The sequence below is a fragment of the Melopsittacus undulatus genome, chromosome 16 (genome assembly GCF_012275295.1).
Source record: "Melopsittacus undulatus isolate bMelUnd1 chromosome 16, bMelUnd1.mat.Z, whole genome shotgun sequence".
In the NCBI taxonomy this organism is placed as follows: Eukaryota; Metazoa; Chordata; class Aves; order Psittaciformes; family Psittaculidae; genus Melopsittacus; species Melopsittacus undulatus.
Window position 1 is genome coordinate 105,195 of NC_047542.1, and position 27,822 is coordinate 133,016.

Sequence of the window (27,822 nt, forward strand, 5' to 3'; positions counted from 1 at the left end):
TTCTGCCTAAGAGCTCAGCTCAGTCTCCCCTCTCTTGGGCAGGTTCAAGCCATTCCCCTTGGCCTGTCCCTACATCCCTTGTCCCAAGCCCCTCTCCAGCTTTCCTGCAGCCCCTTTAGGCACTGGAGCTGCTCTCAGGTCTCCCCTTCAGGACCGGTTACATTGGACGGGGCCGCCCGGTCCGGGGCGGTGCAGGCTGAGGCTGCAGGAGGTGTAGTTCAGGTGTTGTTCGGGTGTTGCTCACCCGCTCCTCCCCTCCCTGCGCCTCAAGTCCAAACACGTCCCCTTGGCCCGGGCGCAGCGGAGCCGGCAGCGAGCGCCCAGGTAAGGACCCCCCCATCCTATCCCATCCCATCCCATCCCATCCCATCCCATCCCATCCCATCCCCGCGCACCGGGACCCCCGTCCAGCCCCGTCTAGGAAACCGGAGCCAGGCGCTGCTGGGGGGCAGCGATGGGAGCACAGTGCTGAGCACCCCAAACCCGCTCGCACCATTCCCCTCCCTTTCCCAAGGGAATGGGGTGTCGGGTGTCGGGGTGCTGGGGGGGGGGGGGGCAGCCTCTTTCCCACGCCGGCAGCTTCCCCCCTCCGTTCCCAGATGGAAAAGGACTGGAAACTGGGAGCGGAGCCCAGCGAAACCAGTTCCCCCCCCCCCCGCCGCACCCAGACCACCTTTGCCCTGCGCTGGGTGCCCCCACGCACGTGTGCGCGCACCTTTGTTTGTTGTAGGACCTACAATGAGGGGGAAGGACGGGGCCATGCGGAGGGGATGGGGGAGGAAAGGGGGGAGCACCCATGGGTGCCGAGGTGTCCCCATGGTGTCCCCATGGTGTCCCCCATAGGGTCCCGGCCCGGCATGGGGGACGCGAGTGATGCGGACAGTGGGATCCTGCTGCACCCGGGTGAGCGCTTGGGGGGGGCTCGGGGGGGGGGGGGGGAAAGGTTTTTGGGGTGCCCCGTCCCCCACACGCGTCCTCTTACAGTGTCCCCGTGGTGAGGATGGGGCAATGGGGTGCATGGGATGCACCAAAGCGCCTTTGGGGGAGGAGAAATGGGGGTTCCCCTGGTTGGGGGGGGGCAAGTATGGCGAGGGGGTGTCTGGTGTGGGTTTGAGTCACTGGGGATGGGTGAGTCAGGGTGAAACGTTCCCTGGAGCACCCATGGGTGCTGCTGGGAGGGGTCAGGGATGGTTTGCCCTGCACTGGGGTTGGGGAAAACTGAGGCTGGGGGAGTGTGGGTGAATCTCAGTGGGTGTTTGCTGTCCATCCTCCATCCATCCTATATCCATTCTCCATCCATCCTATATCCATCCTCCATCCATCCTATATCCATTATCCATCCATCCCTCCATCCATCATCCATCCATCCATCCTATATCCATCCTCCATCCATCCTATATCCCTCCTCAATCCATCCTATATCCATCCTCCATCCATCCTATATCCATTATCCATCCATCCATCTGTCATCCATCCCTCCATCCCTCCACCCATTCATCATCAATCCATCCTATATCCATCATCCCTCCATCCCTCCCTCCCTCCTCCCTCCCCAGCTCCCAGTATCCCCAGCTGGCCTCGGGCTGGGCAGCAGCGGGCACTGGAGGCGCGGTTGGATGTGTGCGTGCAGGAGCTGCGCCGGCTCTGCCTGCGAGAGGCGGTGAGTGGGGCTGGGGGGGACCCTGCCTGACCCCCCCGGGCACAGCCGCAGCTCAGGGTCCCCCATCCCCAGGAGCTGACAGGGACACTGCCCCGTGAGTACCCACTGAGAGCTGGGGAGAAGCCCCCCCAGGTCCGGCGCAGGATCGGGGCTGCCTTCAAGCTGGATGAGACCCTCGTCCTGCGTGGGGCGGTGAGGGCGGCCTGGGTGCGGGGGGGTGAGGGACACGGCCCCACGGAGTCCTGGAGGTCATCATCTGTGGGGTCATGGGATGGGATGGGTTGGAAGGGACATGGAAGCTCATCCAGTCCCAATCCCTGCCATGGGCACGGACACCTTCCAGTGGAGCAGCTTGCTCCAAAAGCTGCCTTTGAACACTGCCAGGGATGGGAAATAGGATTTGAGATGGGATGGTGTGGGATGAGCTGGGAAAGATGGGATGAGATGGAAAGGATGGGATGGTGTGGGATGAGCTGGGAAAGATGGGATGAGATGGAAAGGATGGGATGGTGTGGGATGGGAAGCATAGGATGAGATGGAAGGATGGGATGAGTTGGGATGGGAATAATGGATTTGAATGGGATGGGAAAGACGGAGTGTGATGGGTTGTGATGAGAAGGGTGTGATGACATGGGGTAGGATGGGAAGGATGGGATGTGTTGGGATGGGAAGAATGGGGTGTGATGGATGCCATGGGGTAGGATGGGATGGGCAGGATCTCCCATGGCAGAGCATCCCCCTGCTCACCCCAAGCCTCCCCCACGGGTGCCTTTGGGCACATCCCTCAGCAGGACCCTGTGAGTGCGCTGGAGCGGGAGCTGGCGCTTCAGCTGCAGATCGCCCGCGCCGCGCGGCGCCTGTGCCGCGAGGAGAACATCGGCCGGAGGCTGCGGCGGCGCCGGCAGAGCGCGGCCCTGCTGGAGGAGCAGAAGCTGCGGCACCTGCAGAGCATCCTCAGCCAGCGGCGCCTCCTCTCTGCCCACACTGGTACCCAGGGTGAGCTCCTCCGTGGCCCTGCCCCTGGTCACCCCCATGCAACAGTCATTGGGGCGTGAACCCCAGGTCCCCATTCATGGATGGATGGATATTGGATGGTTGGATATTGGATGGATGGAGGATGGATGGATGGATGGATGGATGGAGAATAGATGGATGGATGGATGACAGATGGATGGATGGATGGATGGATGGATGTCCTCCTAAACGTCCCCAAAATGACATCCCTGGGGAATGCACCCCAATTCCCCATCCCAGGATGAATGCACCCCTCCAAGGTCCATCCCCGTACATTATCCCCAGCAAATGTACCCCCCAGAGAGCACCCCAACATGGGGAATGCAACCCAGTTCCTTATCCCTGCTGAATGCACCCCTCCAAATACCCCCCAAAATGCCATCCATGCCGCATGCACCCCAATGTGTTCTCTTACGAGTGCATCCCAACACTTCATTACCACTGCCTGCACCCCCATCCTCCATCCCCCGAGTTCATCTGCTTGAACGCACCCCCAAACTTCATCCCTGTTGATTGTATCCCCATGAACGAGCCCTAAAACCTCCTCCTTGGTCACTGCACCCAACCCACCACCCCCAACACCCCCATTGGGGTGGGTTCCCCCTTTCCCTTCCTGTTTCCTTTGGGCTCCCCCATCCGCACACACCAGAGCCAGGGCCTCGGTGCCTCCTTCCCTCGGGTGCCCCTGGCCCCGCTCCTCCTGCGCAGCCGGGCAGGCCGGGAGCTGCTCCCAGAGCCGGCCGGGCCGGTGCCCGGAGCGTGTCGGGACACGCGGCGTGGGAGCAGCGGAGGCCCCGGGGCCGTGGGAGCGCCGGGGTAACCGGTACCGGCACCGCACCCGCAGAGCACAGCGATGACAGCTCCTTGTCCGACACCGTCCCGCTGGAGGAGGGTGAGGGGCTGCGGCCGTGGGGGCATCGGGGACCATGGGGTGGACCCTCCATCCCAATGCTTCATCTCTTGCACAGAGGAGACCAGGACACCGGGACCTGGCTCCCCACGGGGGGACCCTGAGGAGCACAGCGAGGAGGAGGAGGAGGAGGAGGAAGAGGGATCGGGGTCCCCATCGGAGCCCCCCAGCCCCTGGGGGGATGCTGGCCCCAACAGAGCCCATGAGAAGCCCAAAGCTGCTGGTGTCGATGCTGGGGATGGGGGAACACGGAGCTCCCGGTGCTATCCTGGGTCCCCACCAGCACCCGGTAGCCCTGGACCGGTGTCCTCACCGGTGGGCAGGCCTAGGGATGTCCCTCCCTACCACCTGGTCCCCATCCGGACCCTGGTGCTGTGCCGGCAGGCGGGATCCAGCGCTCCCGGCAGCCCAGAGCCAGCGGGACACCGGGGACAGTCCCAGTCCATGAGGTATGTACTGTGCATGGGGACGGGGATAACGGGCTCTGCAAGGGGGGATAGAGGTGAACCCATGGGCAGGAGGATGGGATAACCCCAGGGAATGATGTAGCCATGGGGAGGGTGGGGAGCATGGGGAGGAGGTTGAAGATAACCCACATAGGGAGATGGATGTAAATCCATGGGGAGGAGGTTGGGGGTAATTCCAGGGGGAGGATGGTGCTAACCCTATGGAGAGGATGGAGTCAACCCCATTGGGAGGAACTTAAGAGATAACACCAAGGGGAAGACTGCTAATCCTATGGGGAGGAGGGTGAAATAACAAGGGGAAGATGGAGCTAACTGCATGGGAAGGAAGTTGGAGATAACCCTATGGGGAGGAGAATGAAGATGACTCTATAGAGGTGATGGAGCTAGAGGCAGGGAGGGATGGGGATAACTTCATAGAGATGGGGAAGAGAATGGGACCACCCCATGGGGAGGAGGTTGGAGATAACCCTAGGGAGATGATGGAGCTAAACACATAGGAAGGACCTTGGGATAATCCTATAGGGATAAGGTTGGGGATAACCCCATAGGGATGAAGTTGGAGTTAACCCCATGGGGATGAGGTTGAGATAGCTCCATAGGGATGAGGTGGGGATAACCCCATAGGGAGGAGGTTTGGGATAACCCCATAGGGATGAGGTTCAGGATAACCCCATGGGGATGAGGTTGGGATAACCCCATAGGGATGAGGCCGGAGCCCCCCGGTCGGGCCGGGTCCCCCCCTGACGCCTCTGCCCGCAGGCTGGAGGGCTCCCGAGCACCGGAGCCCCGGGGCCGCAGCGCCGCCCCCCGCCGGCGCCCCACGTACTACACGGTGACGGTGCCTGCATCCTGCGTGCCCCGCTCGGGCTCCGACGACAGCATCTCGGGGCTGTCCAGCGTCTCCCACGCCACGTCCCCGGGCAGCAGCAGCCCCGAGCTCCCGGTCCCTCCGCCGCCCGTCCCCGGTTACCTCCCCCGGGGGGCGCTGCCGGTGCCGGTGCTGTGCGAGCCGGACCCGGCCCCGCTGCGCTACCAGCGCCTGGTGCCCTCGCACAGCCGCATCGTGCGGACCCCGTCGCTCAAGGACTACGCTCCCGTCCGGGGGGTCTCCAAGGCCACGGTCAGTGAGGAGCTCAGGTCCTGGCACCAACGCGCCCGGTTGAGGGGGGCCCGGCCCCATTCCCTGGACCGGCAGGGAGCGTTCCGGGGCCCCCGCACCGGCGGCGGCAGGGACCTGCCCCGGGTGCTGCTGCCCAGGGCTCAGGTAGGGCACGGAGCGGGGATGGAGCCGTCACCGGGAGGGGATGGGGGGTCCATAGGGAAGGAATGGGGTCCTGTGGAGGTCCGTGGGGCAGGACAGGGAGCCTGGGTCAAGGGAGAGGTTTGGGGATGGGATTAAGGGTCTTGAAGCTCCTTTGGGCAGGATGGGTCCCTCTGATGGTGCCTCTGGGCACTTCCAGGGGCCCACAGGGTCCTGGGGGTAGGATCGGGGACCCCGCAGGTGAAGGGCCTGTGGGACAGGATCAGGCCCCAAAGGGGTCCCTGGGGCAGGATTGGGGTCCAGAGGAGATCCGGGGGAAGAACTGGGAGGTCCCATAAGAGTCTAAGGGGGATCCCACATGGGTCCCTCTGTTCACACCAGGGCCCCACGAACAGGACCCAGGTTCCCATGTGGGTCCTTAGGGCAGCACTTGGGGTACCCCTCACCAGGAGCACCCCTGCTGACACCTGGGGTGCTGTCTCCCTCCCCAGCAGCACCCAGGGGTCCCACCAGGATGGGTGCATGCAGCCCCCACCCTCAGCACCCCAGTGGCCCAGGATGGGTGCTGGCACCCATGGGTGCCTTCTCCCACACAGGGTCCCCCCCCAGTGCCCGTCCTGCGGCGCTCCTCGGATGCTGTGTCCGTGCAGGTCTATGTGCCTGAGAACGGCGAGATCGTGACACAGGTGTGATGGGGACACCCAACCCCAGACACCCAACCCCGGACACCCAACCCCAGACACCCCAACCCTGGGACACCCCCAGCCTGGCTGGCCCAGGGACATGGGACATGGACACCTCTGGGGTGCGTGGGGCTGGCCCCCTGACCCCCATTGTCACTGTGCCCCCAGTGTCACCGTGGTGCTGGATTTGGGGCTCTGGTCTCTAATAAAGGTGCATGTTGGGGTGCTCTGGTGGGTCCCCAGCACTGGCCCCTGGGGGGTCCCTGTCCCCTGCGCTGGCATTGACAGGATGGGGGTGCAGGTTTGGGGTCTGGCTGTGTTCTGGGGTGGTGACTCCCGTGACAGGGGGGTCTCCAAGTCTGGCCGTGCCCTCTGGCACCCAATAAGGCCTTGGCATGGCTGGGATGGGGGTGCAGGGATGGGGATGCTGGGATGGGGGTAATGGGATGACAGTGCTGGGAAGGGGGTGTGGGATGAGGGGTGCTGGGATGGGGATGTGGGCTAGGGGATGAGTGGATGGGAGTGCGAGCATGGGGATGCTGGGATGGGGGTAATGGGATGATAGTGCTGGGATGGGGGTGCAGGGATAGAGGATGCGAGGATGGGAGTGTGTGGATAGGGGTGGGGGAATGGGGATGCTGGGATGGGGGGTGCTGGGATGGGGGTACAGGGATGGGAGTGCAGGGATTGGGATGCTGGGATGGGAGTGCAGGGATGGGGGAGCGGGGATGCGGGTGCAGGGATGCAGGGATTGGGATACAGGGATGGGGGTGCAAGGATGGGGATGTAGGGATGGGGGTGCAGGGATGGGGGTGCAGGGATGGGGATGCAGGGATGGGGGTGCAGGGATGGGGGTGCAGGGATGGGGATGCAGGGATGGGGGTGCAGGGATGGGGATGCAGGGATGGGGGTGCAGGGATGGGGATGCAGGGATGGGGATGCAGGGATGGGGGTGCAGGGATGCGGGTGCAGGGATGGGGATGCAGGGATGGGGATGCAGGGATGGGGGTGCAGGGATGGGGATGTAGGGATGGGGATGCAGGGATGCGGGTGCAGGGATGGGGATGTAGGGATGGGGATGTAGGGATGGGGGTGCAGGGATGGGGATGTAGGGATGGGGATGCAGGGATGGGGGTGCAGGGATGCGGGTGCAGGGATGGGGATGTAGGGATGGGGATGTAGGGATGGGGGTGCAGGGATGGGGATGTAGGGATGGGGATGCAGGGATGGGGATGCAGGATTCGGGTTCTCGGCCGTTCCTGTGCTCTCTGGTCTCGTTTCTCCCCTCGGCGGGGCCGGGGCCGGTGCTGCTGCGGGAGGCGCCGCCGCGGGGGGGCACCGGCAGCTCCCGAGCTCGGGGCTGCGGCGTCACTGCGGGGCCTGCGCGGCACCGGCTGCGGCCCCGGGCCCGGCTCCCACCGGCCAGCGCCGAGCGGCGGCCCCGGGATGGGTCCCGGTGGCCCCGGCCCCGCCTGGCCCCTGGCCGGGACTGTGCTCGTGGCCGTGGCCGCCTCGCTGGGTAAGAGAGCACCGGAGGGGGGGGGGGGGACGGGATCCGGTGTCACCGGCTCTGACCGTGATTTGCATGGGGGGGGGGGGGGAACCGGGCCGGGATCCCGGTGGATACAGGGGGATCCGGGCCCTGCCTCAGTTTCCCCTGGAAAAGTCAGCCCGAGCCCGGGGGGTTCCCGGCCCCTCCGGCCTCGTCCCGGAGCTATTTCTGGGAGCGCAGATGGCTCCGTCCAGAAATAGAGCAGGAGCTGGGCAGGATGGAGCAGGCTATGGGGAGAACACAGCGGCATATGGGGGATATGGGACAGGCTGCAGGGGGGTACCGGGACCCATAGGGAAAGATAGAGCAGGATACAGGGGAGGACGTGGGGCAGGATGGAGCAGGATCCAGGAGGATGTGGGGCGAGATGGAGCAGGGTACGGGGGTGACATAGCGGCAGGATGGAGCACACCTATGGAGGGAGCACAGGGACATATGGGGGGATATGGGACAGGCTGCAGGGGGTACCGGGACCCATAGGGAAAGATAGAGCAGGATACAGGGGATGATGTGGGGCAGGATGGAGCAGGATACAGGAGGATGCGGGGCGGGATGGAGCAGGGTACGGAGGTTACATAGCGGCAGGACGGAGCAGGCTATGGGGTCCATGGGGTGGCCGTGGCCGGGCTGGGGGCGCCGGGGTCCCGGTGACGGTGCTGTGCGCAGCGGCGGCGGATGAGGACTGCCTGTGGTACGTGGACAGGAACGGGTCCTGGCACCCTGGCTTCGAGTGCCAGTTCCTGAGCTTCTGCTGCGGGTCCTGTCACCAGCGGTTCTGCTGCCGAGACCCCCTGCGCCTCATCACCGAGCGCCAGCAGCGCCACTGCCTGGCCTTCAGGTGCCCACCGGCGTCACGGAGGGGTGCTGGGCACCGGGAGGGGTGCTGGGCACCGGGAGGGGTGCTGAGCACCGGGAGGGGTGCTGGGCACCGGGAGGGGTGCTGGGCACCAGCAGTGGGTGCTGAGCACCGGGAGGGGTGCTGGGCACCGGGAGGGGTGCTGGGCACCGGCAGTGGGTGCTGGGCACAGGGAGGGGTGCTGGGCACCGGGAGGGGTGCTGGGCTTCGGCAGTGGGTGCTGGGCACCGGGAGGGGTGCTGGGACCGGGAGGGGTGCTGGGCACCGGCAATGGGTGCTGGGCACCGGCAATGGGTGCTGGGCTTCGGCAATGGGTGCTGGGCTTCGGCAATGGGTGCTGGGTGCTGGCCTTTGGGTTCCAGGAGGTGGTGCATTGGATGCTGGGCAGTGGTACTGGGTGTTGGATATGGCTCCTGGGTGCATGCCTGTGGGTATTGGGCCCTAAGCATTGGATGCTGGGTGGTGGTCACTGGTGCTGAGCACTGACACTGGGTGCTGGGAACTGACACTGGGTGCTGGGAACTGGTACTGAGGAATGACACTGGGTGGTGGGTACTGACACTGGATGCTGGGCATTGGTGCTGAGCACTGACACTGGGTGATGGGCACTGGCGCTGGGCACTGGTACCAGTCTGCCCGTCCCAGTCCCTCCATCCCCAGGCAGGCGCAGGAGGACCCTGCACTGGTCCCAGTCGCTGCGGGCACTGGTGTCACTGGGTGGGGGGGGTCCCGGTGCCCGCTCCCAGCCCCTCCCGCTCCCCGCAGCCCCAAGACCATCGCGGGCATCGCCTCGGCCGTGGTTCTGTTCATCGCCATCGTCACCACCATCGTCTGCTGCTTCCTGTGCTCCTGCTGCTACCTGCACCGGCGGCGGCTGCGCACCCCCCTGCAGGGTGGGGGGACGGGGGGGGCGGGGGGGGCTGAGGGTGGGGGTGAGGGGTGGGATGTGAGGGGTGGGATGGGGGGGATGTGACGGGTGGGATATGGGGGGTGGGATGTGGGGGGTGGGATGTGAGGGGTGGGATGGGGGGGTGGGATGGGGGGGTGGGATGAGGGGGATGTGAGGGGTGGGATATGGGGGGTGGGATGTGGGATGTGAGGGGTGGGATGTGGGGGGTGGGATGTGGGATGTGAGGGGTTGGATGTGAGGGGTGGGATGGGGGGGTGGGATGGGGGGATGTGAGGGGTGGGATATGGGGGGTGGGATGGGGGGATGTGAGGGGTGGGATATGGGCGCTGTGGGGCCACATCCGTGTCCCCATCCCGGGATGCTGCAGCCCCCCCCCCCCCCCCCCGTGTCTCCCGCAGGCCCGGAGATCCCGCTGTCCAGTTACCCCCCCCCGGTGGGCCCAGCGCCGTTCCCTATGGACCCCAAAGCCGGCCCCGCGCCCCCCCCGCCTGGCTTCACCCCCATGCCCGTGTACCCCCCGACAGGCCCTGCTGCCCAGTACCCGCTGTACCCCTCCGGACCCCCCATCTACAACCCCACAGGTGAGCACTGGGGTGTGTGTGGGGGGGACACCCCTTTATACCCCCTGCACTCCCCGATTCCCCATGGGGTCCCAATGGGTGACACCCATCCTGCTCCCCCCGCAGCACCTCCACCCTATGTCCCAGCACAGCCCAGCTACCCCGGAGCCTGAGCACCCATGGGCGCCCCAGCACCCTCCTCATGCAGGGCTGGGGGCCCCGGGAGGGTGCTCAGCCATGGCTGGATGAGGCCCATGCGGAGCCGGCAGCACAGGGCGGCTCTTGTCCCACACACTGGGCCCTTTGTGGGTGCCCCCCACCCGGCCCTGGGTGCCAACAGCTCCGGGCACCCATGGTGGGGGGGTGCCCGGGGGCCCCCCGACGGCCGTGCACTGCTGCACCCTGTGCCCCGCATCCGGGCTCGGGATTAAACCACTTCTTGTGCCCCACAGTCTGGTGTCGTCTCCATGGGTCTGTACTGGGGGGGCAGAGCCCCACAGCCCGACCCCAAGGGCTCTTAACACCGGGATACGCGACGTGTCCCCATCCCCTTCTGCTCCTGGAGCTGCTCCATCCCCACACTGCTTGGGATGGGCAATTCCCACTGAACCGGCAGCTGGGATGAGTCAGGTTGGGAATGCTGCTGCCCCAGCCCCACAGCTCAACCCTGGGCTGAGGCTCTGGCACAGGGTGCCCAGAGAAGCTGTGGCTGCCCCATCCCTGGCAGTGCTCAAGGCCAGGTTGGACACAGGGGCTTGGAGCAGCTGCTCCAGTGGAAGGGGTCCCTGCCCATTGGAACTGGATGGGCTTTAAGGTCCCTTCAACCCACCCCAGGCTGGGGCTGTGGGTGCAGGGACGATCCCTCCATCCCTGGGATCTATGTGTGTGCCTATGGGGGGTCACCCAGCCCCCCCTCCATCCAGCACCACCAAACCCACAGGCTCCATCACTCGCAGCATCCCCGGAGCCCTCCCCGAGCCCAGGGTCACGTCGGGTTTATTGAAACGGGGAAACCCCCATAAAAATAAGACTCAAAAGGATGGGGGGGGAGGGGGTGTCCGGACCCCACAGCCAGCTGGGGGGGGAGGGGTGATGGGGGGGGGGGGTCACCCCTGCGGACCCTGCTCCCGCAGGCACAGGTCCCGGATCTCGGCCAGGCTCCGGCTCAGCGCCCCCAGCGCATGCGCCATGGAGCGCAGCAGGGACGCGCTCTCCCGGCAGCTCTCGGCGAACTCCCTGCGGAACGCGCGCACCTCCTGCACCAGGCGCTCCTGCGCATGCGCGCACCCGGGGCTCCCCTCCGGTACCCCCGAGGGGGCGGTCCCGGCGCTGGCCCCGCCCTCCGGGAGCGGCTCCGCCCCCTGCCGGAACAGGACCCCGGGGAAGCCGGAGCCCGGCGGCTCCCCCAGGCAGGGCTCGGGCTCCGGGGGGCTCCGGTTCCAGCCCTCGCTCCGCTCCGGGCCCCCCCCCGGGGCGGCGCCGTCGGGAGCCGGGCTCGGGACGGGCTCGGGCTTCACCTCCACCGGCTCCTCCTTCACGCCCTCCTCCGTGAGGCCTGCGGGAGGGAGGCGGCTGCAGGGACCCCCGACGGGCTCTGCTGACTCCATCCCCCGGTCCCCGCATCCCTCCTGTGCGCTCCTGCTCATCCACACACACATCCCCTCTCATCCCTCCCTGTGGGGCAGCCCCATCCCCTGCACCTTGTCCCTCTCCTGCTCCCGGAACTCCCATATCCCTGCCCTGAATACGGTGCCCTGTGTGCTCCCAGTACCCCCGTGTGCCTGTCTTGGTCCCCACACATCCCTTCCTAACCCCAGTAATCCCATGTCCCTGTCCTGGTCTCCCATGTCTCGTGTCCAAAGCACAGTAACCCCATGGCCTTGTCCTCTTCCCAGGCCCCCCCTTATCCCTGTCCAGGTCCTGGTACCCCCTGACCCCTGTCCTTCTAGTTACCCATATCCCTGTCCTGTCCCAGTATCCTCCTGTTCTGATCCCAGTGCCGCTGTCCCTTGTCCCCATCCTGGTCTATGTCCCCTCCTGCCCCTATCCCAGCCCTGGTATCCCCATCCCCTCCTGCTGTCATCCTGCTCTCAGTCCCCTGCCCTGACCCTGTCTCCGTGCTCCTGGCCCTGTCCTGGTTTCAGGGCCCCATGTCCCTGGCTGGATCCTGTCCTGGTCTCAGTTCTCCTGTTGCTCTCCCTATCTCCTATGTACCTGTCCCAATCCTCCCACGCCACTGTCACCCATGTCCCTACTATGATCCATGCTCCATGTCCCTGCCCCAGTCCCTCCATCCACCTGCCTGGGTCCCAGCATCCTGGTCCCAGTTCCCACACACCCTTGCCCTGGGCCCCCATGTCCTGGTCCCAATGCACCTGAGGTGCTCCTGATCCCCCTGCATCCTGATCCATGCACATCCATGCTCTGGTCCTGATCCTCTCCTGTATTGCAGTCCCCCCATGCTCCTGTCCTTGTCCAGCCCCTCATATCCCTGTCCTGTATCTGTGTCCTGGCCCCCTCCCATCCTGGTCTTTTGCCCCCCATGTCCCTGTCCCTGCACTCACCTGTCCTAGTGCCCCCGTGTCCCTGTCTTGGTTCCCTGTATCCATGTCCTGGTCTCCCACATCATGATCCCAGTGTCCCTGTCCTGATCTCCTGTGTCCCTATCCCAGCCTCTGCTCCCACCTCTCCTAATGCCTCCCGTGTCCCTGCTGCTGTCCCTCCCGGTGCCCACCCTGCTCCCGGTGCCCGTGCCTCAGTCCCCTCACATCCCCGTCCCCTGCATCCCTGCTCCAGCTCCCGCATCCCTCTCGTCCCCCCGCACCCACCGTGCGGTACCACCTCTGCGCTCAGCACCGGCGCCTCGATGCCGGTGCCTCCTCTCTGTCCCCAGCCGGCCCCGGTGCCGGTGCCCGGCCTGGGGGAAGGCGGCGGGTGCCTGGGGGCCGGTCCCTGCCGCTCCTGCCGGTGCCGGGTGATCTTGTCATTGGCTCTGCGGCGCAGCCCTCGCCAGCGGTTCTTGACCTCGCCGATGTCGCGCTGGTTGCGGCCGGCGGCGTTGATCTTGTTGGTGATGCGCCACCAGATCTTCTGCTTCTCGTAGGCGTTGACGGTGCTGGCGGCGGCGCCGAACAGGAGCTGCTCGTACTTGAGCACCTCGCTCATCAGGATGTCGATCTCCTGCAGGGTGAAGTTCGGCTTCCGCTTCAGCAGCCCCCGCCGGGCCCCGCCGCCCGCCGCCATGCTCGCCGCCGCCGCCGCCTGCTCCTCATGGCGCAGCCCCGACGCCCATGGCCCCTCCGGAGCCTTTTGTGCTGCGCCGACCCCGCGGTACCGAGCCCGACCGAGCGGAGCGGGGCCGGGGCGGAGCGGGACCGGCGCCTGCGCGCCCCCGCCGGGCCCCGCCGCGCATGCACGCGCGCTCCGGTGCGGCTACTACGGCGCCCCCTACTGGCCCCGCCGCGCGGGCACGCGCTCCGGTACGGGTACTATGGCGCCCTCTACCGGCCCCGCCGCGCGTGCACGCGCTCCGGTGCGGGTACTATGGCGTCCCCTACCGGCCCCGCCGCGCGGGCACGCGCTCCGGTACGGGTACTATGGCGCCCTCTACCGGACCCGCCGCGCGGGCACGCGCTCCGGTACGCCTCCCATAGCGCCCCCTACCGGACTCCGACAACCCCCCCCCCCCCCGCTCCGGTGCCCGGTTTGGGGGTGCCCCCGAGCTGGGGGTCACCGGTGGGAGGGGGAGGGAGGGCAGAAACAAAGTGGGGAACATCCCCCCCCCCCCCCATGCACCCCGAATCCAACCGAGGGTGGCCCCGGTGGGGTGACCCCAGGGTGGTCCCCAGCACCCGGTTGAGGGTGACCGGGTTTTGGGGTGCCCACACGGCTCCAGGGCACCCCATTATGGGTGACCCCAGGTTTGGGTGCTGTGGGTGCCGGGGTGGGGGTAGTGTTGGGTGAGCTTTATTGCTGGTGCCGTGGTACAGAGCGCAGCGAAGCTTCACACCGGGACCCCAAAAACCCACTGCCCCCCCCCACCCGCCCATAAGCTGGAGCTGCCCTTCCTCGGGGGGTGCTCTGGGGACCCTGTGGGGCAGGTGTGGTGTGGGGAAGGTCCTGGAATCATGGAATGGTTTGGGATGGAAGGGACCTTGGAGACCATCAGGATCCAACCCCGGGGCAGGGCCACCTCCCGCTCCAAGCGCCTGTGCCCAACCCGGCCTCGAGCACTGCCAGGGATGGGGCAGCCACGGCTCAACCCATCCCAGCTCCCTCCATAGGGAAGAAGAGTGGGAATACCCCCCTCAAACCTCAGCCTCCTCCTGATCCCCCCCCCAGCACCCACCACAGCTCCTGCACCCCACCATGGTGCCTGCACCCCGAGCCAGCACGGGGACACAAGTGCTGATGATGCTCTGGTTGTCGCCTGGAGAGGGGGGACACCTCCATTGGCCCAGGCTGGATCACCCCTTTGGTGTGCTCCAAGAGGAGCTTCCCATCGGGATCAGCCCTGCAGATCCCTCCTGTGTCCCCGGCACGGAGCCAGACACGGTGCTGGCAAAGGGAAGAGCTTGAAGGCTTCACAACCGTAAGGACAATAAATAGAAGGTCTTCCTCCCGCGCCACATCCGTCGGCCGCGGGGACCCTTCCGTGTCCATCCCAGAGGGAACGCTGCTCCTCGGCTTGGTCACTGCAGGGTTCCAAAGGGTTTGCCATGGAAACAGTCCCGGGCAAGGTGAGTGTCCTGGGCACGCCGGGCTGCGGGGGGAATGCCATCCCATCCCTACTGCAGCAGCTTCGGCACCTCCACCTGCCGGAGGAGACACCCGTTACTGGGGGAGCACTGGGAGAAGGTGCTGGAATGGTTGGGGGACCCTTGTCTGCATCCTGGATTTCCATCCCCCAGGTTAAAGCTGCCTAATTCCATGTGTCCCAAACCCTGGAGCACAACCTGACTGCTGGAATGAGGTGGATCTGCCACAGCCCAGGGGCTCTCCCAAAGGATGGACCTGTCCCTGTTGGATCCTATCCCAAGGGATGGACCTGACCCTGTTGGATGCTCTGCCAAGGGATGGACCTGACCCTGTTGGATCCTATCCCAAGGGATGGACCTGACCCTGTCGGATGCTCTGCCAAGGGACGGACCTGCTGACCCCATCTGCTCTGCAAGGGACGGTGCACAAGGATGGATCCACCCCTTGCCCCGTGCTCTGCGCAGGGATCAGGACCACGATGCCCCCTCCATGCTCACACCGGAGGAGGACTCCCCTCACCACCCAAGGACCCTCAGTCCTCACACCCCGGGAGGGGGGGGGTTAGGGTTAGGACCCCTCCATGGCCCTGCACTTGCCTTCCTGAGCTGCTTGAGGTTGCTGGAGCGGATGGCAGCCAGGAGCTGGTCCCGGGAGTTCTTCTCCTGCCCCGGCAGCATCCGCTCCCCCATCTTCCTCTGCGTGGCTGGTGACAGCGAGTTCCTCAGGTTCTCAGTGATCAATGGGGGGGCGAGCGGAGGGGGGGGCGGTGGAGGCGCAGCGGGAGCCCCCCCTTTCTTGGGGGAGCTTTTGGGGGACGCTTTGGGGGACGGGTGCGGGGACGGCTGCGGGGACCCCTTGGGCACAGCCCCTGCCTTGGGCACCTCCAGCAGAGCTTTCTTCTCACCACGTTCCTGGGCCAGTTTCTGCTCCTGGAGGCGTTTCTGCCTCTGCTTGTCCATGTTGCGGCTGAGCAGGTTGGTGACCGTCATTCGCGGCCCGGCCAGCTCGAAGTGGTAGCCGAGCTTCAGGAGTGTGGTGTTCTCCTTCAGGAGCTTGGCGATCTCCATCTCCGTCTTCCCACCGCAGATGTGCCGCTGGTTGTGGAAGCGCAGCTCCGTCAGGGTGTTGTTCTGCAGCAGCGCCCGGAAGATGGCCAGGATGCCCTTGCCCGTGATGTGGTTGGAGTCCAGGTTGATGCTGCTCAGAGCCTTGTTGGACTTGAGCATGATGGCGATGGCGAAGGCCACGTGGTCGTCGGCGCGGGTGTTGGCCAAGGCGAACAGCTTGACCACGGTGTTGAACTCCAGCGCCTCGGTGAAGCGCACCAGGGTCTCGGTGTTGATGCAGTCCGAGTTGTTGACGTTCACCTCGGTCACCTCCGCGTCGTTGTTCTTCACCTTCTCAATGAGCTCATCGAAGATGCTCGAGGCTTCATCGTCCCTGCCTGCATCCGAGGAGCTGCTGCCGGTGGCCTTGGAGCCGCTGCCCTCGGCCGCTGCCTTGGCTGCCTTCTCCTCCGTTGCCTTCCCTGCCTCTGCCTGTGGTTTCTCCTTCTCATCCTCCTTGGATGTCTTCAAAGCAGAACTTTTGTCCTCTTTTTCTTTCTTATCTTCCCCTTCCCCATCTTTTCCTGCCCGTTTCTTTGCTCCCGAACTCTTCTCTTCCTCCTCCTTGTCCTTCCCTGTGCTCTTCAACGTTGAAGCCTTTTCGTCTTCCTTCTTGTCCTTGTCCATCTCCTTTGCTGCTGAGCCCTTTGCTTCCTCCTTTTTATTCTTCCCCTCATCCTCCTTCACCACTGAGCCTTTCTCTTCCTCCTTTGTGTCCTTCCCTGTGTCCTTCTCCAGCACTGAGCCCTTCCCTTCTTCCTTTTGCTCCTTCCCCACCTTCTTTTTCTCCGTGGCCTGGACTTTATCATTGAGAGTCTTCTCCTCTTCGCTCTTAGTCTCAGCTTCAGCTTTAACTTTGGGGTCTGGTTTTTGGCCACTTTCTTCCTTTTTAGAGTCTTTCCCCACCTTTGTGTCTCGTTTCCTGCCCAGCTCCTTGGATGGTGTTTCCTTCCCCTTCTCTTCTTCATTCTTGGCTCCCTTGCTCTTGTCGCTCAATCTGGTTTCCTACCAGGAGAAAAGCACCAAGGTGTCACAGGGACAGATGCCTCTGGCCTCCAGCCTCATCACCCCAAGCTCATCATCACCCCCCTGCCCCACAGGAGCAACCACAGCACCTGGAGCCAGGAGGATGTGCAGGGATGCAGGGAAGGTCTCAGGCTGAGCCTATGAGGGATGAGCTGCTCTAAACCAGGCACTTGTGATAGAAACGTGGGGAGAGCCTCAGGAAGGGTCCCCAGGAGCAGCAGGAGGTGCCATGGGACAGGGTGGTGCTGCCTTTGTGATGGGACTCCAGGAGGGGGAGGGCCCAAATCCCACAATCCCACAATCCCACAATCCCACAATCCCAGCCTGCTCTGGGTTGTAGGCACCTTAATGCTCCTCCAGTTCCAACCCCTTCCACCGGAGCAGCTGCTCCAAGGCCCATCCCATCCCATCCCATCCTGAGCCTTGTCTGCAGCACAGCAGCAGCCGGATGCTCTCAGCCTCGTGGGTTCCCTGCACAGCATCAGTGCAGGTCCCCGTGCTGGCACTGACTGTCCTCAGGGACTGTTTCCTTATGGAAGGAGCTGGTGTGGTGCGAGCCGGGACTGTTTGTACCTGGCGCACAATCAGATGCCGTCGGCGAGGACGGAGCTCAGAGCTTTATTTAGGCAAGAGCTTTCTTGGCTGCTCTGCACAGACCCAAACAGGCGACACAAAGGGAGATGCTGGAACCCATCCGTGTCCACACAGCCCCTCACAGCTGCTGCGGACCCCAAATGGGGCTCCCACATGCTCCTTTGGGGATCATGGAATCGAGGAATGGTTTGGGTTGAAGGGACCTTAAAGCCCATCCAGCTCCAACCCCTGCCATGGGCAGGGACCCCTTCCACTGGAGCAGCTGCTCCAAGCCCCTGTGTCCAACCTGGCCTTGAGCACTGCCAGGGATGGGGCAGCCACAGCTTCTCTGGGTCCTCCAGCACCCTCAGGTGTACCAGGATTATCCCTGGATGTCCCAGCTTGGAGGCTCCAGGCAGGTTCCTGCACTTGCCCCCATGGTCTTGGTGGGCATGAGAGGCTGAGCACACTCCCAGTCAGAGCCAGCAGCAGCATCTCCTCACCAACTGCCCCTAAAAGCCTTCTCCCCCCCAGCCTGAGCACCCTCAGTCTCCCCTAAGCATCCTGGGCCCATCCAAGCCCAAGCAGAGCAGAGGCTTTGGGCAGGAATGAGCAGATCCTGCAGGAAGGGATTCAAACCTGGGAGGGAAGGACCTGAACGTCTCCCATTGGCAGAGGGGGCAAAGGATTCCTCCAAAGAAGATGCAGAGCAAATCCCTGCTTAGCAAAGCTGCAGGGAACGTCCTGTGGTCACATCCTTAGTGCTCTGCTCAGTGAGGCTCCATCCATGGATGTGTTGCCACACTGGAGGTGCTGCAGTGTGGGGCAGGTCTGGGGAATGTGGGGACTGGAGCCAGGGAATGGGACATGGAAAAGGACTTGGGGAAGAGGAGCTGGCTGGGCCCTGGCCAGAGGGAAAAGGGAAGGCAATGGATGTGCCATGGGCATTAGTGCCACCATGGGCAGTGCTTGCGGGATCATGTGCAGCCAGCAAACTTGGGATGCATTGGAAGGATCCCATCAAAGAGGGGATGGCAGGACCAGTATCCCTGTGGTGATACAGGTGATGGTGCAGGAGTCCTCCCGTCGGGAATGGGAGTGAAGCCAGACGGAGCTCGGCTGCACAGCAAGGAGATGCAGGGCGGATGGAGGGATGCATCCCCCCTTGGGGCTGACCCCACAGCCCCCAGTGCCCCTTCTCCATCTGCAGACACCAGCCCTGCAGCCTCCCCATTGCCATCCGGAGCTCTGCTGGCACATTTACATGGATATTCCCCCCCCATTCCCTCTGCTGCCAGCACAGTTATTAGGGAATATTTTTACCCAGCGTGTCAGACCTTTAAAAAGAAGCCTAATGCAAACAGCCTGGTCCCTGCCTGATTAATCACCCGTGTTTTGATGGACTCAAATGCCTTCTCTCTTCCTCTAAATAGCCTAAAATGAGCGTTGCCATCGCTTGTTAGCATTTGTAACCCTCAAACCCACTGCGATGCTTCCTTAAAAGGCAAAGGAGACTGGGAACTTCTTGCCTGGAATCCGAGCTCCCAACGCTGAGCAAGGGATGGGGCAAGGGATGGAGCAGGCAGGGATGGAGCAGGCAGGGACGGAGCAGGCAGGGATGGAGCAGGCAGGGATGGAGCAGGCAGGGATGGGGGGGAGCGGAGGGGATGCTGAGATCTGCAGTGGGTGGTGGGGATGTGATGGGAGGGGAGAGGTTCTCACTCTGCAAGCTCCACAAGCTCATTTTGGGGTAGAAAAGAGCTGTGGAGGGGAAAGGGATGGATCTGGTTGCTCAGCAAAGTGCATTGGAGCAGGTCAGCCTGTTCCCTTTTCACTCCCAAGTGAAACGGGAGCACGATGGAGAGGAGAGGGAAAGATGTGGGACCTGCATCCAAGTGGATATGCCAGCCCCTGGCAGGTAGGGAACAGATGGAAGTGCATCTGTACAGGCAATGGGAAGGGGCAGCCTTCCCCAGCTCTTCCCAGTGGGATGGGCTGGGAATTGTCCCTCCTGGCCATGAGCAGGCTGAATGTGCTGCCCCATCCCACTGGCCTCGGGCAGAGCAGGATGGGAGCCCTGGCACCCCCAGCTGACAGCAGCCATGGGATTGGGGTGGAAGAGCTTCTGCCCCAGAGCTCAGCTCAGGCTCCCTCGGGCAGGTTCAAGCCTGAACTTCCTGAATCCAGGAATGACTTCAATGTGCACTGGAGCCTTCCCCTGCCTCTCCAACCTCTGCACCACCAGCACAGCCTCTGCACCCGGAGCCGTTCTCCTTGCAAAGCAACCTGAATCCCCCCAGGCTGTAGGATCAGGGCCAGGCCAAGCCAGGGCTTGGGATAACATGCTGGGATAACCAAGCCCTCCTGCAGCCAACAGCTCTCCAGTTCACCTCTTGGCATGGGCCTGGCTTAGGCAATGGGTACCCAGCAGATGCTGAGCAATGGAAGGGCTTTTGGAGATGGGGGACAAGGAGGGGGACCTCAGACAGCAGAACCTGTGTCCCACAGCAGCCTGGCAAGGGGAGGACGTCAGATCTGGTTGTTGAAGTAGGGGGTTTAGGCACAGTTATGGAGCCAGCACCACAACCCAAGCCAGCATCAGTGCAGGGGGGGGTCAGTGTGTCCTACATGGCCTGCAAAGGTCTCCAGAGCCACCACAAGAGCCAGGGACAGGGATGCTCCCACTGCATGGAGAAGGGATAGGGATGGTTGGGGACCTGTTGCCATTCACCTGGAGCCAAGCTGCTCCTTCCATCCATTCCTTGGCCACTTCACTCAGAGCCAAGGCCATTCCTGGCATAACCGCTGCATCCATGGGGATCCTGCTGCCCCTAGGCCCCCCTGCCACCCCACAGTGCCCCATGGGCTCTGTGCTAGGACCATTCCCAGGCCCCAAAGGGTTTCTTGGCACACTCGGGTCCTGTTGGCACGAAGCAAAGGGGGGGAAGGCTCTTGGCTTCCAGCACTGGGCCATGCAGACCTCCCCTGACCCCATGGCCATGCTCTGTGTGCTGAAGCCCAAAGGGATGTAAACAGCTCCTGCCCTGCTCTTTTAAGGAGGAACTCATGAATTCCCCTTCCCAAGGCTCAGACCTCTCTGACCCCCAAATATCCCAGGCTCTTGGCACTTCCCAAGCACTTCCCAAGCCTCCTCCAGTGATGCAGAGTGAGCCTGCAGGGCCTTGGGGCTTGCTTTGCTGAATCAAGGCTGATACCAACCGTTCCACTTGGGTTTCCTTGCCTGCAGGAGCTCCAGCCCTTCCACAGGGATGAGCAGCCCAGAAAGCCAATGGATCCGCTGCACAAAACCTGGTTTTAGGGGTTTTCCCTTCTATCCATTGCATTCCCAGCCCCTGCCATGGCTGACCTGGCTATTCCCAGGAGCAGACCTTGTCCTGGATCTCTTCCTGTCCAGCAGAGCTTGCAAAGGGCAGTGATTCCCCCCCCCCAGCCACCTCCAGGCTGGAGTCCTGCCCAGGGCATCTCCCATGGGCAGCCCCAAGTGCATTGCTCCCATTCTCAGGAACAGAACTGGGATCCATCCCTGAGGAGTCTTCCATCCCATCCTCTGCATCAGGACTTGAGCAGCTCCAGGCCCTTTGCTAACGCACATCTCCTGTGGATCCCATTCCCAGCCCATGGGACCATTGCAGACACCTGACAGCATCACTGGTGACCCACTATGGGCAGATGAATCAAGCTCCTTGCTGCAGGTCAGAGGAGCCCCAAAGCCCAGGGGTAGCCCAAATCTGAGCCGGTTTTTGCTGATCCAAGCCCTTGAGCAGGCTCTGGGGCTCCTGCACCGTGTGGGAGCCGTGGCCCCGAGCCCAGCAGGTACTGGGATGGAGCAGAACAGGGGGGGGGGGGGTCCCCATCTCTGCTGCTCAGGAACTGGAGCTCTTCCCTGCAGGGAAGCAAAGTGCAGCAAAGGGGTCTGGGGGTGCTGGGTCCCCTGGGGGAGGCAGAACTGAGCCCTGGGTGCACATCCAGGCACGAATGTCACAGAACCACAGCCTGGGTTGGGGTGGAAGGGACCTCAAAGCTCCTCCAGCTCCAACCCCTGCCATGGGCAGGGACCCCTTCCACTGGAGCAGCTGCTCCAAGCCCCTGTGTCCAACCTGGCCTTGAGCACTGCCAGGGATGGGGCAGCCACAGCTTCTCTGGGCACCCTGTGCCAGCGCCTCAGCACCCTCCCAGGGAACAGCTTCTGCCTCAGAGCTCAGCTCAGTCTCCCCTCTCTTGGGCAGGTTCAAGCCATTCCCCTTGGCCTGTCCCTACATCCCTTGTCCCAAGCCCCTCTCCAGCTTTCCTGCAGCCCCTTTAGGCACTGGAGCTGCTCTCAGCTCTCCCCTTCTCTTGTCCTGGCTGCCCCAGCCCAGCTCTCTCAGCCTGGCTCCAGAGCAGAGCTGCTCCAGCCCTCGCAGCAGCTCCATGGCCTCCTCTGGCCTCGCTCCATCAGCTCCAGGTCCCTCTGGTGTCACAGCCTTGGGCTCCTCAGCCCCACACCAGGCTCCAGGCAGCAGAACATTCCTGTGATCCAGGCTGGCACCTCCGCAGCTCCTGTTCCTGCCTCTTCCCAACCTTATGTGCTCCATGCCCTGTGCAGAGGGCAGGAGCCAGCAGGGCTCAGGTCACTCACAGTGTGGGTGGCCACCACTGTTGCCACTCTCCATGGCACGAGTTCCCAACGAGCAGCCTGATCCCTCCTCCATCCCACTGCCATTCCCACATGGTGAAGGGTGGGCTGCGGTGACACGACCGGTTAATCCCAGTGTCCTGCTGGGAGCTGACTCACCAGCACTGTTTTAGCACACAGATGATGTCCTAAGGCTGCGAAGGAAAGCGGTTATCTAAAGGATCCAGCTCTTTTCCTCCTCTCTATGGCTATTTATCAGCTCAACAGAAGCAGATAAGGAACCTCCTAGGCAGCTGGGCCCATATAAGCCCAAAACTCCAGGCATTGCCATGGATGCAACCGCATCCCAGTTGTACTTGATGGAAATACACAACTCGGCTGTTTCCTCTTGGCTGCTTCCTTGCAGGCTGACTTGGAATTGAGCTTTTTTCCCTGCTCTTGCCCTTAGATGGACCATGCATGTCCCAGACAGGGAATGTGCCTTCAACGTGACCTACAAGGCACTGGGAACACTTTGTGCTGCCACTCACAGCAAAACAAGGCTCCTGCCACTGCTTCCCAAGGACCTGGCCGCAAGGTTCCTTCAGGAACGCAGCTCAGACCTGCCTGTGTTGCCACATCCTTTGCCAGGTTGGATACAGGGCATGGAACAACCTGCTCTAGTGGAAGGTGCTTGGAACTGGAGGAGCTTTGAGGCTCCTTCCAACCCAGACCACTGTAGTTCCATGAGCCCTGACCATCATCCACCAGCAGCTCCATTCCCACTCCATGTGTTGGTGGGAGCACCCACACCTTCATTCCCTGCCCACCCCAGCGTGAGCCAGGGGCTGCTGGAGAACCATCGGGAGCAAGGATGCTCAGTGGTACCCAGCCCTTGTGGAGGGCAGGAGCTGGGCAGAACAAGGGCATGTTCTGAGGAGGGCAAGTGCTGGGCATGGGTAAAAGAGAGGCAAGAGCTGGGAATTGCAGCAGCCTCTTGGAAGAGGGAAGGAGCAGTCCCAGCATCCCAAAGGAAGGGACATTGAAATACATACAGGTTAGTGAGAGCCTGCTGAGATGCTTCCAGACTGATCCAAGCCCTTCCTGCCCTGTTTGCCCTTTCCCTCCAGTCCGTACCAGTTACTCCAGGGTGGAGCTTGGTTTCCCTCCAGGTATTTTTATCCAAAGATGCTGAGTTCTGGGCATTAAGAAGGCATTTAAAGACTCACTTGGTTTGCCAGGATGGTGGAGAGCTCACTGGGGGCAGCTCCACTGCTCCTAGAATCATGGAATGGGTTGGTCTGGGAGGGAGCTTAAAAGCTCATCCAGTTCCAACCCCCTGCCCTGGGCAGGGAAGAACCCAGTAAGGGAAGAAGCCTTAGATCCAAGTCCTGAGCCTATCCCCCACCACCCAGGCAGGATTTCCAAGACCTTCCCAAGGAATTCTGTAATCCTCATCTGTGGCACCAGCATCCTTCAGGCAGGATGCACTTGGGTTTAGCAAACTCCTTCCAAGGTCACTGCTTTTCCCTTGGCATCAAAGCCTGGCCATGAGGAATGCTGTCCCAGCACACGCTGTATCCATCAACACCACAGATCCCAGGGACGTCCCCAGGAGCTCTGCGCTGGGATAAGGACACATGGATCTGGAAGGGCTGCATGAGGGCAGTGGGACATCCAAGAGGAAAGGGAAGGGTGCCCAACCTTCAGGAGATACAAATACAGGGACCATGTGGACTGTGCATCCAATGGCTCCTATTCAGACCTTTCCCAAGGCTCACATGGAAAGACAAATCCATAACATGTGCAAGCCTCTTGCTAAAAGAAGCAGGTCTGTAGCCCTGGAATCCTCCCCAGCAGCAGGATGATGTCCCCACATGCAATCTCCCTGCATTCTCCCAGCTATCCATGCTTGGGCAGCAGGAAATCAGTGCAGTCCTGTTGGGAGGCAGGGCTGGGGACAGCGATGGGACCACAACATCCCAGTGTCCTCTCCCTGCAGGTGAGGGAAGGAGGCTCCATCCATTGCTAGGGAAGGTGGTGGTGCTGGAGGAGGAGACACAGGCCAGAGCAGAGCTGCTCCAGCCCTCGCAGCAGCTCCATGGCCTCCTCCGGCCTCACTCCATCAGCTCCAGGTCCCTCTGGTGTTGGGGCCATCTCTTCATTCATCCCCTTGTGAACTTTGGCTCCTGTGAGCTACAGCAAGGCCTGGTTGGGCACAGGAAGGGAGGCTCTGTCCCAGGCCCAGCCTGGGTTCTGCCTTCACTGATGAAGATGAAGCCATGACTGCATCCCCTGGACGTGCCTTTGGCTGCCCCGTGCAGGAGGGCAAAGCTCACGTCTGTTGTGGGCTGTTTATAAACTGCTTCCTAGTTACCCAAGTTTGCCCTTTTCAGCACTAAGAAGATGTGTTCTTCTGCAGTTAGAAGAGTTCTAAATATACTCACTCTTCCCAATATTTAGAAGGGAATGAGGGTGCCTGGAGCCAGGCCAGGACTGCGACAAGAACTCCAAGATGGGCACGAACTCAACTCTTCCCCTTTCAAATACCTTCATCTGGAGAAATTCCTGCACAAGAGACAAAGTTCCAGCAGCACAGAGAGGGATGCAGGACCCGGAGGAGGAGTGGGGAGCAGGAGTGCAGCAGCTCGGGTCAGCCTCAGTGCCTATGTGAAGGCAGCGATGCACCTAAAGGCTCTCTGTAGTTCAAGGACAAGAATCCAACCTCCTGTCCCTCCCTGCTGAAGAGACATCCCAGACACAGGATAACATCTTCCAGATGTTCAGAGGGCCAGTCCGGCTGGAATGACATCCCATTCCTTCCCTGCTCTCATCCTGCGCTCCCCTCCCATGCTCACACGTCTGCTTCTTGCTTGCAAAGGTTTTGCTTGATGCATTTCATGGAATCATGGAATGGTTTCTGTTGGAAGGGACCTTAAAGCTCCTCCAGCTCCAACCCCTGCCACAGGCAGGGACCCCTTCCACTGGAGCAGCTGCTCCAAGCCTCTGTGTCCAACCTGGCCTTGAGCACTGCCAGGGATGGGGCAGCCACAGCTTCTCTGGACACCCTGTGATGAGAGCTCAGGATCCACCTGGGATGCTCTGGATGGCTCCGTGTTCTCATCCATCCTGCAGCAAAACCCAGCCTGAGGCTTCTCTGCATGGAGGGAACCAGCAGCTTCCTGGGCTGGCTTCTGTGACTCAATGATCCCATCCAGTCCATCCCAACCCATCCTATCCATCCTCGTGCCCCATGGGGGAGCAAAGGTCCAGGGGCCAACCTGCCTGTGCTGTGAGCCGGGTGCTCATCCCAGGTCCTAACAATTCCGAGCAGGAAGAGGTGGAGGAGGTTTAGTTCTTGGCCTCCAGGGCTTGCACCAGAAGCAAGGCAGCTCTGTCATACCCAGTCACTGCAATGCAACGTGCACATTCCCTCCCTTCCTCCTGACCTTGGACACTTCCCTATCCCAATTCCCAGCTGACTCCTTGTCTTCCTATGGCTAAAAACAAACCAGCATCACTCCTGTTGCTGCACTAAGAATCCCCCTGCCTGAGCAAGCAGCTCCTTCAGTGCCTGCAAGCCAGGATCCCCTGCAAACCAGTGCAAAGCCCTGCAGCATCACTGGGGGAACTGGTCCCATATAACAGCATCTCCCTTTCCAGGCCCGTTTGTCCTGCAGCACCCGCAATTCCCCACCATGGAGAAGTTTTCCAGCAGCCCACAGATGGGAAAATGCACCCTGGTGATCCCATGGCCACATAGGGAAGGTGAAGGCTGCGAGTGCCTCATCCTCACAGGCAGAGGAAAGCTCTGGTGTTGCACAAGGAGCCTGGGGGGGAACTGTTTAACCCCTTGCTCAGGCTTCCAAAAGAAACCTTCATTTATTCCTCCTATAGCTGCAGTTTTCACCTTTTTCTCCCAGATTCAGGTCAGGAGAAGCCCCTCCTATAACAAACTCTATTATAAACATCCAGCAAGAGCTATTTCCATGTGCTCAGCTGGAAAATCCAGGTTACAGATGCTCGGAATAGGTCAGGCATCAGAGCCAGAGCACTCTGTTAATGGAAGTATCCACATAACCCTCAGCCTTGTCCCATCTCTCAGGCTGGGACATGGAACCTGCCTGTGAATAACACACATAAAGGCTGAAGATCCCCCTTTTGGCTCAGCCTGCTGTGGAAAGCCAGGGAAACCAAACGCTTCCCGGCCTCCCACACACCCAGCTCATCCCAAGTATTCTTAGTGCAGAGGTTACCAAGGGTTAGGGAGGAATGGGATCGGCTCCCACTAAGGCAAAGCACAGGGAGAGGGGGCTGGCACAAAGCTTTCTGGCTCCAAGGAAGCGATTGCAGGTGCGGAGAAGGAGGTAACTGTAGCCAAAGGGAAAGCAAAGCATGGATTTAATGGAACAATAAGCATGAAACAAGTGGCTTGGAGTAAAACCCAGTTCTTGGGGTGATTTCCCCCAGCTCTAAGGCAGCAGACAGCTTTTAATCCACCAGAACCAGAGACTGTGGAAGCTTTTGCACAACAGAAGAAGGACAGAAAGGATCAAGAAGCCAGAGATATCCAAAGGGAAAATACAGGAGGACAAAGCAAGGCAGCCCAGGGCATCAGCATCACTGGCCCCAGCAGGGAGCACCCCCTGCAGCAGCACAGCTCTGGGCTCTGTCACCCCAGGACTTCATGGAACACCTGGAGCAGGTCCCTGCCTCGCTCCTCTGCTCCCTCCACCGCAACTCCTGCTCCTTAGCGAGCGCCTTCCTCAGCATCCCCGTTCCCACCTCATCCCAGTGGAGCTCACAGCTGTTTCCCCCCCTTCATCCCCCCCCAAGCAGCTCGACGTGGTGAGACACAACTTACATCGATGGACTGCTCCCTCTGCAGCCGTTTCCTGCTCTCCTTCTCGCAGTGGTTGAGGGTCGGGTCGCAGTTGGGTGCGCTGTTCTCCGCCCGCTTTTCCTGCCGGAGCTCCAGCGGGATGGAGCCGTCTGCATCCACCACATCCAGCTCCTTTTCCAGCTCCTCCATCTCCTCCGGAGACAGAGTCGACAGCAAACTGTCGATGTCCGGATCCTCACTGACCTGCCGCCGGTATTTGGCCACTTTGGACATCTTGGCTCGCTGGCGAGACACGGTGGCGGTTGTGTGGTACCCAAGGAAGGAGAAAAACCCGAAGCCGAAGCTCCGACTGCTTCCCCAGCAGCAGGTGCTGAAGTGTTAAATCCCAGCGAGTCCCAGTGCCTGCAGCCTTGGGATACAGTGGTTAGAAAGAGGGGACACCCCTCGGTCCAAGGGTTGGCCAATAACAGGGTCCAGCGGTGATTTGGGAGCTGGGAAGCCAATGGAGCCCAGTGGGAGGCGGGGAATGGTGCTATCAGAGCCTGAAACCCGAGGACATTCCAGGGAACCATGCAGAGCTGCATGACCAAATTTAGTCCGGAGCATTTAGCCTTTTAAAGGCAATAGGCCAACCTAGTGAGAAAACAGGCAAAAATGCACCAGCTGGCAGGCTGGGATGGGGGAGGCACATCCCGACCATGGGGCCATCCATGCTGGAGGGCTGCTAGAGAGGTCTGTCCCCAGCACATCCCTGGCTCCCTGAGCTCCTGCTGCTCCCCCTGCTCTGGAGCAGTGCTCCACAGCATTCCCATTTCCCTCAAGTAGCTTTACCCCACACACAGCGTTTTGTACCCACTGCAGCTTTACCCTTTAGCATCCTCCTCCCTGCCTGCTCCCAGAGCAAGCAAACAGCCCTTTGGTCCTGTTCTGTTTGACTCCTGTCATAAACCTCCTCCTCTTCTCTGCCCATCTCCCCAGCTCAGCTCCTGCCCCAAACGCAGGCACAGGGTGTTCCAGGTGTTCCAACC

The 27,822-nt window shown here is 62.0% G+C and overlaps 4 protein-coding genes across 7 annotated transcripts; 2 read left to right on the top strand and 2 right to left on the bottom strand.

Moving 5' to 3' along the window:
- Window positions 1-200: 200 nt before the first annotated feature.
- INAVA (innate immunity activator) lies at window positions 201-6,250 on the top strand. 4 transcript variants are annotated; one of them, XM_034069896.1, is made up of 9 exons: window positions 201-324; window positions 844-903; window positions 1,557-1,660; window positions 1,733-1,852; window positions 2,449-2,656; window positions 3,519-3,566; window positions 3,643-4,033; window positions 4,811-5,315; window positions 5,804-6,250. In XM_034069896.1, exons 2-9 carry the CDS (start codon window positions 858-860, stop codon window positions 6,002-6,004), a joined length of 1,623 nt encoding a protein of 540 aa, XP_033925787.1. In that variant the 5' UTR covers window positions 201-324; window positions 844-857; the 3' UTR covers window positions 6,005-6,250. The 4 variants fall into 4 exon arrangements, with proteins under 4 accessions (XP_033925787.1, XP_033925789.1, XP_033925790.1 ...); XM_034069898.1 differs by having other exon boundaries at window positions 5,807-6,250; XM_034069899.1 differs by having other exon boundaries at window positions 5,909-6,250.
- A 1,191-nt stretch (window positions 6,251-7,441) lies between these two features.
- On the top strand, window positions 7,442-10,342 carry SHISA4 (shisa family member 4). The gene is made up of 5 exons (XM_034069807.1): window positions 7,442-7,514; window positions 8,214-8,385; window positions 9,169-9,296; window positions 9,712-9,894; window positions 10,000-10,342. Exons 1-5 carry the CDS (start codon window positions 7,442-7,444, stop codon window positions 10,044-10,046), a joined length of 603 nt encoding a protein of 200 aa, XP_033925698.1. The 3' UTR covers window positions 10,047-10,342.
- A 481-nt stretch (window positions 10,343-10,823) lies between these two features.
- On the bottom strand, window positions 10,824-13,261 carry LOC117437030 (myb-related transcription factor, partner of profilin-like). The gene is made up of 2 exons (XM_034069782.1): window positions 12,702-13,261; window positions 10,824-11,428 (listed from the first exon to the last, which is right to left on the bottom strand). Exons 1-2 carry the CDS (start codon window positions 13,114-13,116, stop codon window positions 10,980-10,982), a joined length of 864 nt encoding a protein of 287 aa, XP_033925673.1. The 5' UTR covers window positions 13,117-13,261; the 3' UTR covers window positions 10,824-10,979.
- A 1,045-nt stretch (window positions 13,262-14,306) lies between these two features.
- On the bottom strand, window positions 14,307-27,203 carry LMOD1 (leiomodin 1). The gene is made up of 3 exons (XM_034069797.1): window positions 26,816-27,203; window positions 15,228-16,742; window positions 14,307-14,687 (listed from the first exon to the last, which is right to left on the bottom strand). The coding sequence occupies exons 1-3, from the start codon at window positions 27,065-27,067 to the stop codon at window positions 14,661-14,663; spliced, it is 1,794 nt and encodes a 597-aa protein (XP_033925688.1). The 5' UTR covers window positions 27,068-27,203; the 3' UTR covers window positions 14,307-14,660.
- Window positions 27,204-27,822: the final 619 nt, after the last annotated feature.